Source organism: Cryptotermes secundus, unplaced genomic scaffold (assembly GCF_002891405.2).
Source record: "Cryptotermes secundus unplaced genomic scaffold, Csec_1.0 scaffold537, whole genome shotgun sequence".
NCBI lineage: Eukaryota > Metazoa > Arthropoda > Insecta > Blattodea > Kalotermitidae > Cryptotermes > Cryptotermes secundus.
The window spans coordinates 715,744-732,964 of NW_019740661.1; the positions used below are offsets into that span (position 1 = coordinate 715,744).

At 36.5% G+C, this 17,221-nt stretch overlaps 1 protein-coding gene across 3 annotated transcripts in view; it reads left to right on the plus strand.

Annotated features, from left to right (window-relative positions):
* The window catches only part of LOC111872495 (protein turtle), a 480,259-nt gene that overhangs the window by 395,012 nt on the left and 68,026 nt on the right, over positions 1-17,221 (plus strand). For all 3 annotated transcript variants that reach the window (XM_023866469.2, XM_033754723.1, XM_033754724.1), the window contains 3 exons: positions 7,270-7,557; positions 11,440-11,630; positions 15,656-15,874. In XM_023866469.2, the coding sequence (XP_023722237.1) occupies positions 7,270-7,557; positions 11,440-11,630; positions 15,656-15,874 (698 nt within the window). The remainder of the gene's footprint in view (positions 1-7,269; positions 7,558-11,439; positions 11,631-15,655; positions 15,875-17,221) is intronic.

Consider the following 17,221-nt stretch of genomic DNA (forward strand, 5'->3'; position numbering starts at 1 on the left):
AGATTGACATGATTAGTCCAAATTAGAAATATCAATCCAGTACTATTTAATAATAATGCATGGAGGATCTTCTGAAAAGCATGTTCTATAGACTGAACAAGCACTTCTAATAGTGAAAATAACATGTTCAAATTTTAGACATTGTGGGCTGCATAGTTCATTATTTTTATTTTTAACACATTTATGAATGGGCAACCCAGTGGTGGGTCACTGTAACTGATATACTTTGTAGTGATTTGGCCAGTAAGCCATGCCATCTGTGAGGATATCGGGTGGCTTGAAGCATCATGAACTTTGAATTTTTTGTTTATGTGTACAAGTTACCAATTAGGAAGTTGTTTCTTTGCATTCTGACCCTGTAAATTAATTTTAATAAATTATATTTGAGGTTTTCACATTGATGAAAATTAATCTTTTGGGTATAACATTATCTAGCTTGATAGGTGAGCACCATTTTGGAGAATATTTATGCCTCCATCTTTATGGCTGTATCCTGAAGCTGGAAGCACCAAACTCCACCAAGACACTGATAATCAGATTACACAGTGTCAGAAATGAAGGCCACAGTCTTAATTTGTAATTACTGTAACTATCCCAGGGTGTGAGTATGTGAGTGTACAGATGTTATTGCAAGTAGTGTGAATTACTGGTGGCGTTAAACTATGTTTAACAGTGACTAGTTTCTGCTGAAACAGAAACCTCATTTCTTACAATTCTTATATTTCTTATGTAAATAAATACACTGAAGAAACTTGAAATTGGTCCTACAGTCTTGTCCTTCGGTTTTCACAGCTGGATTTTAATAATATGACTCTGGATTTCAGGACTAAGCCACATTGAATGTTGTAAGTTTGGCAAGCATTGCAGTTGCTCTATATTAGATATTACCCACTCCTGTGCTTTGTCCAGTTACAACTTCACCTCTCAATCACATACTGTCTGAGTTGTATGAGGGAATCGAAAACCACCACTGAGAAACTAACCCAGAAAATAGGAACTGCAATCTTATTATATTTAAGCATCCTGTTGCACTCCATACGATAAATGATATAATGATACAAATTCCGTCCCAAGTGCAAAGAATATATTATGTGTCCTTGATCTTGCTCCTCCACACTACATGTTTTGGCCTCAGATGGCCATCATCAGGTGTATAACACTCATGTTGCTGTCACACGTAGTAAAGAATAACAGCAGCACGCACACAGGATAACACCTATACAGTGTGGAAACAAGAACTAGCCACTGCAGCACTTTAGACATAGGGCGAGTAACCCTAACAATTTTAAATTTAGAGAAAAATTTTAAAAGATTTTAAAATTAGAACTAAAGATTTTATAGTGCTACTACAGGAACGTCAAAATTAACGTGTGTAAAATAACCTACAAACCAGACAGATATCAACGAAGTAGATGTTGATAATAACAAGGAAAGTGTTTTAAATGTTAAATTTTGGGCTGGGTGCAGTGTGACAGCAACGTGAGTGTTATACACCTGATGATGGCCGTGTGAGGCCAGAACATGTAGTGTAGAGGAGCAAGATCAAGGACACATAATATATTGTTTGCACTTGGGACGGAATTTGTATCATCATATCATTTAAGGAACTGCAATATTTGCTGAAACAACAGAAATCTTCAGTATTCAACATGCCTTATTCCCCAGATCCTAAGTCATACAGCTTATACACAAAATCTTATAAGATTCAGTGTATGTACATTATATATGGTGAATACAACCCTGTGTACATTAAAGAATCCATACCTAACAATCTGCAAGGACAGAAAATGTAAAATTAGACTACTGCTTTCTAAATTAACACTTTTAAACTGTGAGTCCTTCTAAACTTTGAATTTTACCACAAAGAAACCGTTCAGTTTTAAAAATATGATTTATTCTAATGCCCATAAATATATCAGGATGTTCATTTTGTGGACTATGAAATATATTGAATATGAAGTTTATTGCAGAAAGAAATAAACACCAAAATTTTAATCACAGTTGACACTTAAACCTATTTTTTATATTATTCATGAAAATGGCCATACTTGATGTTGATGATGAAATAGTGCTCTGGCTATAAATCATGGTGCAAAGAATTTCTTGATTTTAAGGGACTTGAAGGTGCATTGCCATGTTGACAAAGTTCTGCCATTGGACCTTATCCTGAGCCAATTCAAGCAAGCCCCCTCCTTCACACCCAGTTTAATATGGAGTTCTTATTATTACATGCCATATTTTACAGAATGGTGTCTGGATAATCAAAATAATCTAAAAGAATTTGTATGAATATATACCTCAAGGACCTTCCTTAAAAAGTTAATGACCATTAGGAATTGGCAGCTCCTGCCATCTTATTCTGAAAGACAGTGTCGCGTGGTGATTGTAGAGATTCAGTTGGCACCTCATAGGCCTTCAGATTTTACTGGCATGAATTACTGGCTGTACCTACCTTGAAAATCAACACACTTAACTGGACTATTGGAAAATGTGTCCCTCAGTATAATATGTGGTTTCAACATGATTGTGCTCCTGAAGTGTGTCAGTGCTGTCAAAGAATTATCCTGGACACTGGACTGTTCTTGGATGTGAAGCTCCAGTTTCCTGACCTGCACGCTTACCTGACTTGAATCATCTTGTTTTTTCCCCCCTGGGGGGAGGAGTGGTCGGAAACTGGAGTCTATGTCGGTACAACCAATACTAAAGAGGAACTGTAGCATTGAATTTAGCAATTTAAGTGAAATAAAGAATGCATCTAGAACCTTTGAACACTTGCTAGGTTTTCTTTCATGCAGAGCTGAGTTGTAACTGTGAACATGGAGGCCATTTCAGGCTCCTCTTCTAAGAAAGAAAAATAGAGAGATTATTAAGAGCTTTTTGTTTGTTTTCTGTTTATACACTTCCTGCATGAAACTCAAAAGGTATATAAGTTGTGTCCATGGAAGTTAATATTAGAATAGCTTCAACTGTTAAGGAAGGCTTTCAAGGTACAGATTCCTATGAACTATTTTCTTTTTTTGATATCCAAAATACATCCTCTACAGTATGGCATGTAATGAGCCGTTCTGTATATTTGCCCATCTACATCTAGATATACCATTTGCCCTTCTTTCCTTGAGATTTTCCAACCACAATTTTGTATGTGTTTCTCATTTTCTCCTGCATATTTCTTTCATCCTCCTCTTATTTCATCACTCTTCGGTCCAAATTTTCTGCTGAACACTGAATTCTCAGACAGGCTCAAACTGTGGTCAGGGCCCAGGTTTTGTTCTTTATTTACTCAAAACTCCAATATGATGCATATTTCATAATTATTTCTCACTCATGATTGTGCATTTCTATTATGTTCAGAGGTTACACTGAAATCGTTACCTCTTATATTCTTATATGTATATGGGTAGATTGTGAATGTGAATTGGTACAGTGCATGCATAGGTATATTGAAAGTTGACATATAATGACCAGATTGTAAGAAATAATGTTTTAGTTTATGAAATGGATAAAGTTTCCCTGTACCTAAGCACCATGCTATAGAAATGTATTGGGCGAAGTGAAGGTAGAACTTCACATACTGTAGAATCCAGCATTGTGTTGTTAATTCCAGACCTGCAGTCCAAATATGCAGTGCTTGATGTCCATTTGATGGGAGTTGGGTAGATCCAAGAGCCAACCTGGGTATGGTAGTAAAGAACATAGACAGCAACTTCACTGACTTACGTGTCCCAACCCATTTTTTACAAAATTAGCATCATATGAAATAACATATGAAGATGGGGAAGAAAGACAGTACAGTCCAGGGAGTTCATTTGTCGCAAAAATATGCTGCTTGCAATAGTATGATGGTAGCTGTTTACTGCGTGACCCTAGAGGGAGTGTCACAGGGGTTGCACCACATTGGTGCTGATTCTGTACTTAAACAGAACATCCTAATTATTTACTGTAAAAAAGGGACACAGACTTGCCATGTGTTATAAGATCTGCTGGAAGATACCACAGTCTGTCTTCATTCATGCCTCAGTACATAAACACGTTTTTCATTGCTCTCTGAAGTTCATCCTCTGAAACTGAAGCAATTAGATATGTTATTTCATTCTGGAGAGTTTTGTGATTGTGAGGCTTATGCACATTTTTCCTTGGATCTGTTAATTTTGGACAAACTATGACACACATAACGGTGTGAGAATTCATTCTTGTGGACATTTACAAATGGCCTCGGTATGCACAATTTTTCTTTCTTACGGATAATTTGAATGTGAAAACTACTGTTGAATCATGTACCTCATTGCAATTGTAGTGAATTCAGGCTTCAAGATAAAAAGATCTTAGCAAGCAGAACATTCACACGTCGCTGTACCAGTCATAATACCTTTGTCAATTGTGTCAGTGATTTGGAATGTTCAGAAAATATATAGTGATCGATTACAAAATATATGCTCTATATTGTTGTTAGCTTTCATGCTTTACATTTTTTAACATGATTGATCATGTCAGTATGCAAAAAATATATGAATATGGATTGAAGAGAATCTTCATGCATTTTAAAAAGTGCCATTGTGCAGTGTGAAATTAAGGATGTGATGTGCTCTGAACTATTAGTTCAATATTTTTTCAGCAAGCCATCAATTCATGTTGGTATTTAAGTGATTTATTGAAATTCTTTCTTGATTAATTCACAGCCAAAGAAAGACAATATTTTCAGTACTAACAGAATACATATGAAAATAAATTGTTTGTTTGCTGTAGCTTATTGCTCGTTTGGAATAGTATTATGACACATCAAACCTTGTTGCCACTTGTAGGCGTTTTAGAAGTGGTAGTAGTAGTTGTGATAATCTGCCCACAACCATGCAGATGCCTTTTTTTGTTAAAGTAGATGGGGCAAAAGTACATCTTTCCCTAAATGTTGTGGTCAGGGCATCTGGCGTTGACCACTGAACTATGAAATGTTAATATTATTATGTAATGAACACTCTTGACTTTAATTCGTGTAATTCCTACACTGCTCTTTTCCTCTTATTCTTCTACTAGACAGGTTTGTCTGTAAGTAGTGCTTAGACCTGTATTTGGGAGGTTTTTGGTTAGATTAGTGGTTGGGACATTGGCTATTGTGACCAACATTTTTATAGTTATCCTTGTTTCCTTCAAACAGCTGCCAGGGTGGTACCTTGATTAGGCTGTGGCCACTTTGAAGCCTTTTCTAATTCATCATTTGTTCTAGTATTTGACACTACATACAGGCTAGCTACTGACAATGTCATAAAATGTTCTTCCTGCTTTCCTACTTATTATGCATCTTAAGGCTAATACAGGCCTCAAAATCCTCTTTCCAAGGTCTCTTTGGTCTTTTGTGTGCTCTTTGCCCTATAGGCTTATAATTCCATATTCTCCTATCTTCATCCACTTTGTCTACATGGTCCTTCCATCTTTTCCTATATGTAATGATCTGTTCAACTATATTATTGACCTTAAGTTCCTCATGTATGTATTTTTTCTCTTTGTTTAATTATGTACAAGGAAGGGGCAGTGGATTTGAACAGTAAACCAACAAAATCTTAGACAAAGGCACTTTGACATTGAGATTACTGACTTCAGGTCAGTTTTACTAAATGTTAAATGAGAGAAAATGTTAAATTGTTGCACATTAAATGGGGTTTCCAACGTGTGTACAACAAAGAGTCAGAAAAATGTAATTACTATCCCATCTATTCCTTGTTTCTCTCAATACTGTATTTTACCAGTATTTTTTAATATAAAATATTTACATGTGAATGTTATATTACCACAACTTGAAGGGCTTGATATTGTGTCCCCATCATGAAACTGGGCTGTGGAAAATCTTCCAAGTTGAAAATTGAATTACTTGCAGGATTCAAGAATATCTCTATTTTTTGTGATTAATAATAATACTCTAAGATTTTAAGTAACTCTTTTCCATGAGTTATGAAAGGATCAGAAGTCCAGTACATTGAACAAAATGAGGCAGGAGTGTTGATATGAACCAGAGATATCCCCTTTGCTAGTTTGGCAAACGACTCTAAAAATGGGAATGAGACCGAATGTACGTAGGTCACAGTGTGAGTTACCTTAAGTGGGGACACACGTAAATTGTACTTAGCACACTACTCGAGCCTTGACTGGATCAGCAACTACCAAGTTCTTTGAGGCCAATACCAGGATTATTGTGGATGCACTACCAGAAGTGAGAGTTGACAGTTTATTACATTGACTTTATTATATGGTGTAAGTTAAGAAACTGGATTGTGAGAGGTCAGGTTGCTGGTTAAGGTTTAAAGGGGATCCTGTGTACCAGAGAATGAAATTCAGTATAGACTAGAGAGAAGAAGGCTTGTAGCATACAGGTTTAGACAATTTAATTGGCTTAAGCTTGATTTCTTCTAGGATATTTTGTTTAATTCTTGTGAGGGGGGGGCACAGAAACATTTTTTATAATTGATGGAATTAAGAAATCAGCAAATCTATTTAAAAATTTAAGAGGGAATGCTTTTTAGAAGGGTGAAGAGGTCTGTATTAGGTAATTTATATAAGTGGGAAGGAGATGCAGACAGTTGGGGAATTATGATGATATATAATATGTTGCTGTTTGATAAGATTTTGTTGTGGACTATTTATAATAAGATAAGAAAGTGAATAGGAAGTGTCTCAAAAGATGCATTAATATACCATTGAATCGATAAAGAGAAGGAACCTGTCACATTAAACTTGATATTTCATGTTTGTCAATAGATGGCATATAGGTGTGCCAAAAAGGATGTTACCTTGAAATAAACACTGACTGCTTTCTCTTCCACCCTTTCCTTTGTACATAATCATCCTCTCATCTAATCTGATGCTGATAATTTCCATGGATGATAAAATATTGTTAAATGAGCTACAAAAAACCTAATGCTAGTCATTCTATCATATCTGACTCCATACTTGTAACTGACTGACATGAACATTCTACCTTCTGTCACAAAAAGAGAACCTTATTTTCTTTCTGTCATACACACTTCAGAGAGGTTTGAACCCCTAAACTCACCCTCAAGATATAACACGGCTGAAAGCAGATTTGAGGGTTCAGGTAGGTTAAATCTTGGATAAGAAGTCTGTAAATAGGAGAGGGAAAGTAGAACCCATCAGAAGTGGTAGAATAGGCTTGTAACAAGAGAGAAGGTGGTTTCATTGTCTGAAGAAGGAAAGGCCCCATTTGAGGTTAATCTTGTCAAAACAATCAGCCCCCTCTCTATGGCTGAACATGTGTGATTCTAGGTGGAGCTGTCATCATGGTCCCACCAACCAACCAGTCAAAGCTTGAGGGGGAGAAGGTTCAGTTCTCATGTGAAGCCAAGGCACTGCCTGGCAATGTCACTGTTAAATGGTACCGTGAAGGGGTTCCTGTGAAGGAGGTAGCAGCACTTGAGACTCGTGTCACAATCCGTCGTGATGGCACCCTCATTGTAAACCCTGTGAGTGCAGATGATTCAGGGCAGTACCTCTGTGAGGTCACCAACGGCATCGGCGAGCCCCAGTCTGCTGCTGCTTACCTTAATGTTGAGTGTAAGTGAATATACAAGCTTGAAGTTAAGTTTCCCAATATTGTTTGAATATATGAGGTTGATTTTGCCTTTTGGCTCAAGTTGGATCCCAAGATGTTTGTTAGCTTAGCAGCTGTAGTCAGTAGATAGAGAAGAGAACACTGAAGACTTGATAGCAATATACTAATTGAAGTAATGTACTCTGTTAACAAAGGAATAGTTAGAAGTCAGTTAAAGCTAACTCTGTGGATATAAAAGACACAACATCACAAATACCAAGTTCCATCATTAAATGTGATCATTAACAGTCCATTCCGGTTTACATCCTTACAACCCGTTTCCCAAAGATTTACTTTTATTCATTCATTCATTTATTGTATATTCCATAAATCCATATACATAGATATAGAACCAGTCACATAGTTAATATCATACAATACAATTATAAATATATATGTACAGCTTATAGTCATTATAATAGATAAAAAAAACATGTGTTAAATTTACAGTCTTACATCACTATACGTAAAATTATGCAATATTAAAATTGTTTATGCTATTATCCTTATTTCTAGGCAAATTTGTTACTAAAGAATTCATCACATGTATAAAAAGAGTTTTGCAATAAAAATGTTGTCAACTGAATTTTAAAATTTTTCAAGTCATTAGACATAGATTTGATTTTTGGTGGCAAATGATTAAAGATCTTTAGCCCCATGTGACATATTCCTTTTTGGAATTGTGTCAGACTAGTTTGCGGATAATGCAGATCACAGATAGATCTGGTACTACAATTATGCATTTGTGAGTTGAATGTGAACAATTCCTTATTTACTATGACAAACAGAGAGATCGACAATATATATTGAGCTTGTAGGGGGAAGATATCCAATTCTTGAAACAAACTACGACACGATGTTCTCTTTGTTGTATTTGTTATAATCCTAATTATCCTTTTCTGCATCCTAGACACTTTTATACTATGCGTGGAGTTACCCCAGAATATTAATCCATACGTTATTATAGAATGTACATAGGAAAAATACATAATTTTTAATGTCTCCAGTGGTAAAAAGGATTTAACTGATTGGATTGCAAAGCAGGATCTGTTTAACTTATCAATTACTGCATCAATATGACTTTCCCACGTTAAAAAATTTTCAATTTTTAATCCCAGAAACGATATATTAGAAATACTTGGAATTTGATTGGTCAATAACTAACTTGAACATTTAAGTTTTTACTGTTTTTAGTTCTAAACTGTAGAAAATAAATTTTTTCATAATTTATTACTAGCTCATTTTTCCTGAACCATTCATTTATCATCTCAAATAATTTATTTATTCTGATTTTAAATTTCGCAGGATTCTTATCAAAGATAAGGATACTTGTATTGTCTGCAAATAATATTGGTTTGGATAGGTCAGATATAATTTTTGGTAAGTCATTTACATATAGTAAAAAGAACACGGCCTAATACAGAGCCCTGAGGCACTCCGCGCTGTATTTCTTTCCATTCAGAATGACATTTACTCCCATTTTCATACAAAATTACTCTCTGCTATCTTCCTCTCAAATAGGATCTCATAAGTTTCTGAGCAGCTCCTTCAATTCCATAAAATTCCATTTTTGATACCAATATATCATGATTTACTTGGTCAAAAGCCTTACTCAGATCACAAAAAATTCCACCCGCTATATATTTGTTGTTTAAAGCCCTATAAATATTCTCCATTAGATTATAAGTAGCTCATGTAGTTGAAAAGTTTTTTCTAAAGCCGAATTGCTCCTGCGTTAGCAGGTCATGTGTATTTAAGTGTAAAAACATTCTTTTATATATAACTTTTTCAAAAATTTTAGAAAAGATTGGGAGTAAAGATATAGGTCTATAATTAGACATGTCGGTAGGTTTATTATAGATAGTTTTATTATATCATCTGTTCACACGTTTCCAATTTCTTATAACTGCCATGCCTAATAACTTACAAATTAATTTATATATTTTCCATGGAACTTAATATGAACATCATTCCAATAGAGGCCACCCCACTGTTGTACATTGTACATACTTTCCTACCAAGTATATCAACATAACTGATGTAAAATGTTGAGGATAAAGGTTCTGTAGTATCACTTAAAATAGGAATCTGAAATTGCTTATTGTAGTAGTACTTCAAAAAATATGTAGCTTTTGTTACCGTATTTAGTTTGCATTATGCAAAATAACATAGGTATGCAAAATATGGGTTTGGCTTTAATGGAAATAATGGATCATTTGGAATTGGCCATGTGAAGGTTTATATGGAGATACATAGGTCATACCGAAAGTCATGAGCAACTTTTTTTTTGCATGCAACCTGGGAACAGCAGACAAAAGAGAGTACGGTGGTAGGTGGAATCAGCTGTTGTGTTAACCTTGAGTGTCTTGTGATGTCAGTAGCTTGCATCACGTGACCAGTATCACTCCTAACAAAATGTCCGACAACCATATGTCGTTTCACCAGCGTGCTGTCATCGAATTTCTTGTGAAAGAGGAAATCCCTGCTGCAGAATTCACCAGAGACTTCAGCAGCGTGCCTATGGAAGTGTGTGCATGGGTGCGAGCAGTGTTCGAAGATGGGTGAAACATTTTAAAGATGGGGACACCAGCATCAAAGATGAGCCTCAGAGCGGTCATCCTTGAACAGCCTCAACTGAACGCAACAAGGAAAGAGTGGATGAGATCATTCAAGATGACAGGCATGTGACTGGACACAATAGCCCCAAATCTTGGAATGGGGCACAGTGCAGTACAGGAGATGATTGAAAGCTTGGGCTATAGGAAAGTTTGTGCTCATTGGGTCCCGCAGTTATTGACCAAGGACCACAAAAGTCAGCAAAAAGCCATCACCTCAGAACTGCTACAGAGATATCGACACGAAGGCGATGATTTTTTGCTCTTTATTGTGACAGGTGACGAAAGCTGGTTTCACTTTTCGAGCCTGAAACAAAACAGTAGAGTATGGAATGGCACCGTTTGCATTCTCCATCAAAAAAGAAGGCAAAGACAGTGCCATCAGCTGCGAAGGTGATGGGCACAGTCTTCTGGGATGCAGAGGGGTTTATTCTGGCCGAATTCCTGGAACCTGGGCAAACCATCAGTGCTGCTTGTTACGTCCAGATGCTGCACAAGTTCCATCGCGCATTGCACGATAAACGTCCGGGATGAAACGTCATCATCCTACATGACAACACTCGCCCCCACGCTGCTCGCCTCACATTGGAAGCAATTACAAAGATGGGGTGGGAAGTTCTTCCACACCCCTCCTATAGCCCTGATCTGGCACCCTCCAGCTACCATATTTTCAGATTTGTGAAGGATCAGCTGCATGGACAACGTTTTGAGACAAGAGAGGCAATTCAGAAAGCAGTGCATCAGTGTCTTCGGATGGCTGGAACAGAATTTTACAGAAGGGAAATTTTCAAACTCCCAGAACGCTGGGAGAAATGTGTACAAAGAAGTGGCGATTATGTGGAAAAATGAAGAAAGATCTGTAGATTGAGGTGGTATATTTGGTTCGTCAATAATAAAGCATGTTACTTTACAAAAATTTGTTGCTCATGACTTTCAGTACGACCCTCATAGATGATAAATATACCTATCTATTTTGATTGAAATATTATTTTTGTGGCATCAATTACAAACGTGGAGTAGTGCCAGACCATGAAAACAAATCTCTCATATTTTGACATAGCTGGAATCTCTAGCAGTGGAAATCATGCGGTTGATATGGAGATTCATAAATTGCATAATTATTGCTAGAATGTTCATAGAGTTTGTAATATACAAAGTATTATAGATGTTGTAAATTCCTGTTCCTCTGCCATTTCTTGATCTTGCCTAATGTTTGTTTGATATTCACAGACCCAGCGAAGGTGACCTTCACCCCCTCAGTGCAGTTCCTTCCTTTCCGTCTGGCTGGTGTAGTGCAGTGTTATATCAAAGCGAACCCTCCATTACAGTATGTCACATGGACCAAAGACAAGCGCCTGCTTGAGCCATACCAGACCAAAGAGATTGTAATAATGAACAATGGGTCTCTACTCTTTACTCGAGTAAGTTGAAGCAAATACTATTCACCACCAAGTGGTGAGCAGAATGGTAATGTGTTTATATTCCATAGGTAACATCAGACCCTTCTTACCTTTGGGGGTGCATTCTGAGAAACTAAATAGGTGATCAAAACAGTGCTCTATGGGTCATTTTACCATTGCACCATATACAAATATTAGTAATGATTGTCCTTATTTGTAATGATAATCATGATGTCAAAATATAACAGTACATAGCCTAAAGAAACAGATTCTTAAAATATTTACTTTAGCATTTGTGATACCAATGTTATGGATTATTTTGCACTCGTCTCCATCTGGCAGATTTTGAACCTGGTTTATGCTAATCGTTTATGCTAATTTTCTATATAGCCATCAAAGGGGAGCGCTCTTTGCAGTGTTTTTTGGGGGGTGGGGAGGGGTAACTGACCTAAAACTTGCAGTATTCTGATGTACTGCCTTTATTAGTATTATGTGGGCAGCCCCACATTGTGCACTTTACAATGATCTTCAGTCTTTGTGTTAGCAATTCAGTTTGGATTTCTTGTCACCAGTGCTACTGCTTCTGAGTAAGCTTTCCAGTAACATTAATGTTACATTTTCTCAAACATCAAGCACATTCCTAACATTCTCAATTTCTACTTTTATACCTATAATAAAATGAATGCTACAATGTGACCCATCACTGACATGAGTTGGTGGTCTTAGTACTCAATAGTATAAATTTCTGTATATATTTATAGAAGTAGTATTGGCATTCAGACTATGTATACAATTACAGTTTGTTCATATGCTTTGTGTATAAAGAAAGATGCATGATTAATTATTTCTTATCTGTGGCTTATGTTGCATTTCATTTAGGAAGTTCATAGCTCATACTGTGTTGCAGTAAGCAGCAAGTTTTCTGGACAGCAGTGCTCTGAAGTTAGCTTGTGCACTATGGATTGGCCCATGTGTAATTTCCCAAGATCCATGTTGCTCTAACTCCTTATACTGTTCTTGATCTGTGTGATAAACATGTGTTTTATATGCAAGATACACACTGGAACAATGAGTTTTCATATATATTGCCTATTTGAAAACTAGTTCTGTGAGAGAAGTAAGAAGATTCTGGCATAATTTCTAGTATATTACAGTTTCACATAGGGAAACTATTTGTAGAACTGTTACTGGACAGTGAAACTGAGACACTTTTCCCATTTTTGAACATCTAACACACAAAGAACTCTGGTATGCATTTTTTCAGCAGGACTCCATATTGCTCATGCAGCAAGAGCATCCATAAATGCTTAAAGGAAAATGTTTGAGGACAATCAGTATGAGTGATCTGTGGTCAGCACACCTTCCCTGTGTTACTCCTATTTGTGAGGACCTGAAAAGCAAACAGTTTAGAGATGAGTTCTGTACACAGTTGAAGAACTGAAGGAGAATATGTAAAGGGACACTTTTTCAAAGAGTTTTCCCAGGAATTCCATTTGAGTTTTTTACTGAAGTGTCAGGAATATGTGCAGAGTAACAAAGAGGGCATTTTCAGTATCTGCTGTAATCTGGATAAATTATTTTTGCAAGTTAGATCTGGAAGTTCCTGATGATGCTATATTAATGATGATCAATTTTGTATTCATTATCCATCATCCTGATTTTATCTGCTTTGACATTTTGGAGACTTTATCCTGTCTCCATCCACAGGTGGAAACACCTACTCTGTTTGTCCCAGTTGATAGAGCTAGTCCCTATTTCTGGACCCGTAATAAGTTTATACAGTAGCAAAGACAAAAACAACACCGTCCAGTGTGACTATTTAAGTTTTATCACTTGAAAACTCATCACCCTTACATGTACCCTTATGAGTTTTCAAGTGATAAAACTTAAATAGTCACACTGGATGGTGTTGTTTTTGTCTTTGTAATTGTTAGTGTGATAGACCAGAATGAAACAAATCTAATTGTACAGTAGATTTATCAGTTCCACTAGAAGGGCCAACTTCGTTGGAGGAGAATCCACCTGTTCTATTTAGGAGTTCAGTGATTTAGGGCACCATTTATAAAGATCTCATGTTATTTATTAAAAACCAATTAGGGTGGGTGGGTGTTATAAAACCTTCCACACTCTAGACTTTGTTGCCATAAAATATCTTGAGTTTCTGAAAAATATAATTGTAACATCATATATTATGAATAAAGGTGTTAAGAAGGAAGTGATGTTAAGATATAGAATCTCTGTCTGATATCTATAGGAAGTACAATGCTTTTACTGGCTCAACACAACACATACCAAATTAAGTATAATTAATATGAAAGAACGACAAGTAAAATATTGAAGTCATCATTTGACTTACGTATTTTTATTTCTTCTTTCACATGCAATATTTTTAGACAATTTCATATCCAACATCAGTAGAATATATCATATACAGAGGGACACAGGCAGAGTCTGATGTTTTCATTTTAAATCACAACTAGGTAGCAACTATTGTGGTGGATGTTGTTTGTAGATCCAAATAGTTGTTCCAGGTAAAAGCAAGAATATTATCTTAAATATGTTGTATGACATTTTATAGGATATATATTTTCCTAAAATAACTCATCTTAATGATTTATGCATTAACTTTCTAATTGCCAAGATTAATATTTGCTTTAAGGGACAGAGAAAGACAACTTCAGTCTAGAAGACGCTCTCCAGTTTGGCAGTTCTGTTGTGAGACAATAATAGATCTGCCTACAACAGAACTTATAGTTTCACCCTACATTCTTGTGGTGAAATGATATGTGCATGATTTGTGTTTAGAAGGTACACAGTGTGTATCATATCTGGGATTGGCTAAGGTGTGTAATGAAGTCAAGCTGTATTGTAGGGCTTTCAAATTACTGCTCTCTGTGCAAGAGACACAGTGTTTTGGCTGTTCTGTGCTTCTATTTGGGTCATTTTCCCAGGTTATAGCATACGTATATGTCCCACTTTTATGCAGAAATACTGTGACATGTCTGACCGTTGCTGGGCAATGGGAGGTGGAATAAGTTACCAGGAAGACAGACCCTTGATAAACGGTCAGTTGCCAAGTTACGCAACAGTGGAAACGAGGTTATGCAACAGTAAGAAAAGTGGTGTTTCTCAGTGCTGTGCCAAGTAGAGCCGAAGTGAGCCAAGCCGAGCCGAAGCGCGCTGGTTGCTACGCAGCAATAAACAACTTCCGGCAGTGTTCCCCAGCAATGCCTATAAACACGGCATCGTGCAACAACTGTTGCTAGGCAGTCAGTAAACACGATGTTATGCAACAGCAGTATTTATCACGTAACTGTTTTCTGTGTTGTCCGTGCCGAGCCTAAATAAGGAGCAGCGAACACTATTCAGGAGTAGTGAGGACTGAGCCAGTTATGAGTGAGTGAGTTACTAGTGAGTAACGATTAACTAGTTAGTTGAAATATAGCAGCAGTCATGGAAAGAAGACCCGAACGCGTGGTGAGAATATTTTATGTGATAGTGCGCGATAACTGAGAAGTCAGCCAGTGAAGACTTAGTGAGTGCCTTCAAGACTTTGTGTGCACTGTAGTACAGTTATATTGGAAGTATGTAATTCACAGACTTGTATAGCTCCCACGTTATAAATAAATGAAGACTACTGAGGATAGAGTGAAGAGATTGTTGTGTGGGGTTTGTAAATTGTCTAAACCTGCAACAGTGTTTGTAGTTACAACTTGTAGATTGTTAAATAAACAAATTAACAATCTGAACGGTGTCTTAAGTGGCAAAACACGTTACAGTACTATTCATTGTGAAGACCAGTTGTCTGGCTTGGGAATTGTGTAAAATCAGGATACTCTTCCTTTATGTATGGATGTATGGGATTGATTGGGGGTGAGGAAACTGATAGCTCTCTTTGTGAGAAGTAACTACTCAATATTTTCATTATGTGAAGTCACAACATGCTTTCATGTGACTTAATATCATAGTCATATCATCATTTGAGCAACAACTGACTGAGAATGAAAATTAAGGGATTCTTATAGCACACTTATTTGTATTTCTAGGTAAACCAAAACCATGAGGGCCGGTACACATGTACACCATACAATGCACAAGGAACTCAGGGTTCATCTGGCCCAATGGAAGTGCTAGTCCGTAAACCACCAGTGTTCACTATTGAGCCGGATAGTCTCTATCAGCGTAAAGTGGGAGAGACAGTAGAAATGCATTGTGATGCTCAAGAGACTGAAGGTACTCAAAAACCAACCATCCAGTGGCAGCGGGTAAGCAAGTCATGTGGCGCCCTGACTAGATTTATATACATTTTACTTATGTATCTCAGTTAATTTTTTTTAATTTGGATCTGGATTTGCAATGCTAATTGGTAAATAAGGAGTTTCACTATAGATATGCAAACACTAATTTAAATCAGATCAATTTTGTGTGTAACACATGAAAAAAATAATTGTTTTGAGTTTGCGTCATCTTTGTAAATAACTAACAAAGTAAGGTGTTATTGTAAATTTCCCGGTGTAGGTCAGAAAAGAAAAGCTGGCTTAAATTACTCAATTATCTCCTTCATATCAAAAAAAGCAATGAGCATGGTCTTCGGTAAACTCCAGACCTGCCACGCCATTTTTGCTCTTGGTGATTGTGGGCTCTTCCAATGCAATGACTATTGCTTTGTTTTTGGATCATAACAGTAAATCCAACTTTTGTCACCTGTTATGATCCTTGAGATAAAAGTTGGGTCCGTGTTAGCCTTCTCTTGTGGCTCAAGGCACATGTTTACGTGTCCTTGCTTTTGATCGTTTTCTCAAGAGTTGGGGAACAAACTTCATAGCAGTGCAGCACATGTTCAAATTTACTGTTAAAATCTCCGACATTCCTCCAAAATGTCGGTTAATACCACATATACACGGTGCCAAATCCCAGAAGACTGCTTTCTTCAGCTTAAAGAATGTTCTCCAAATAGCATTTCAAGGGTTTTGGTAGCAGATTTACTGAGCTTCACGCAAAACTTGATGTAGACACATTTCTTGATTTTGCCATCCATTGCAGACAAAACAAAACACAAAGTGAAAAAAAGCACTCAGACTGGTGCAATAGGCTTGTGGAAATGTGACCTAGGCCTCCCCTCTCATCTTCTTTCACTGAGGCAATTGCAACAATAACAGTCTGGGAACTTTTTGATCTCTGATAACAGAGACCAAGGGTTGAATTCTGTTATTATGTAAATACTCTCTGTTACCTACATGCTTATCATATAGACACATGGTTTATGAATAATTCATTATCATTAAATTTTAACAAAACTATGTGCATTTTTCATCAAAAGTAAATACTACATCAAACATAAATTAAACTATAAGGATGTTCAAATTAAAAATACTTGTAATACAAAATTCCTAGGACTAATCATAGATAATACCTTGTCATGGAAAGATCAAATGAATCATTTGGTAACTAAGCTGATGCGGCTATTAGAACTCTATCTGTAGTTATGACTCAGGAGAGTTTGATGATGATTTTTTTGCATATGTACATTCCATTATGTCGTAAGGAATAATATTGTAACGTGTTTCGTTACCGAAGACGCCGTGGAGATCGTTAATTGGTTTATTCAACAA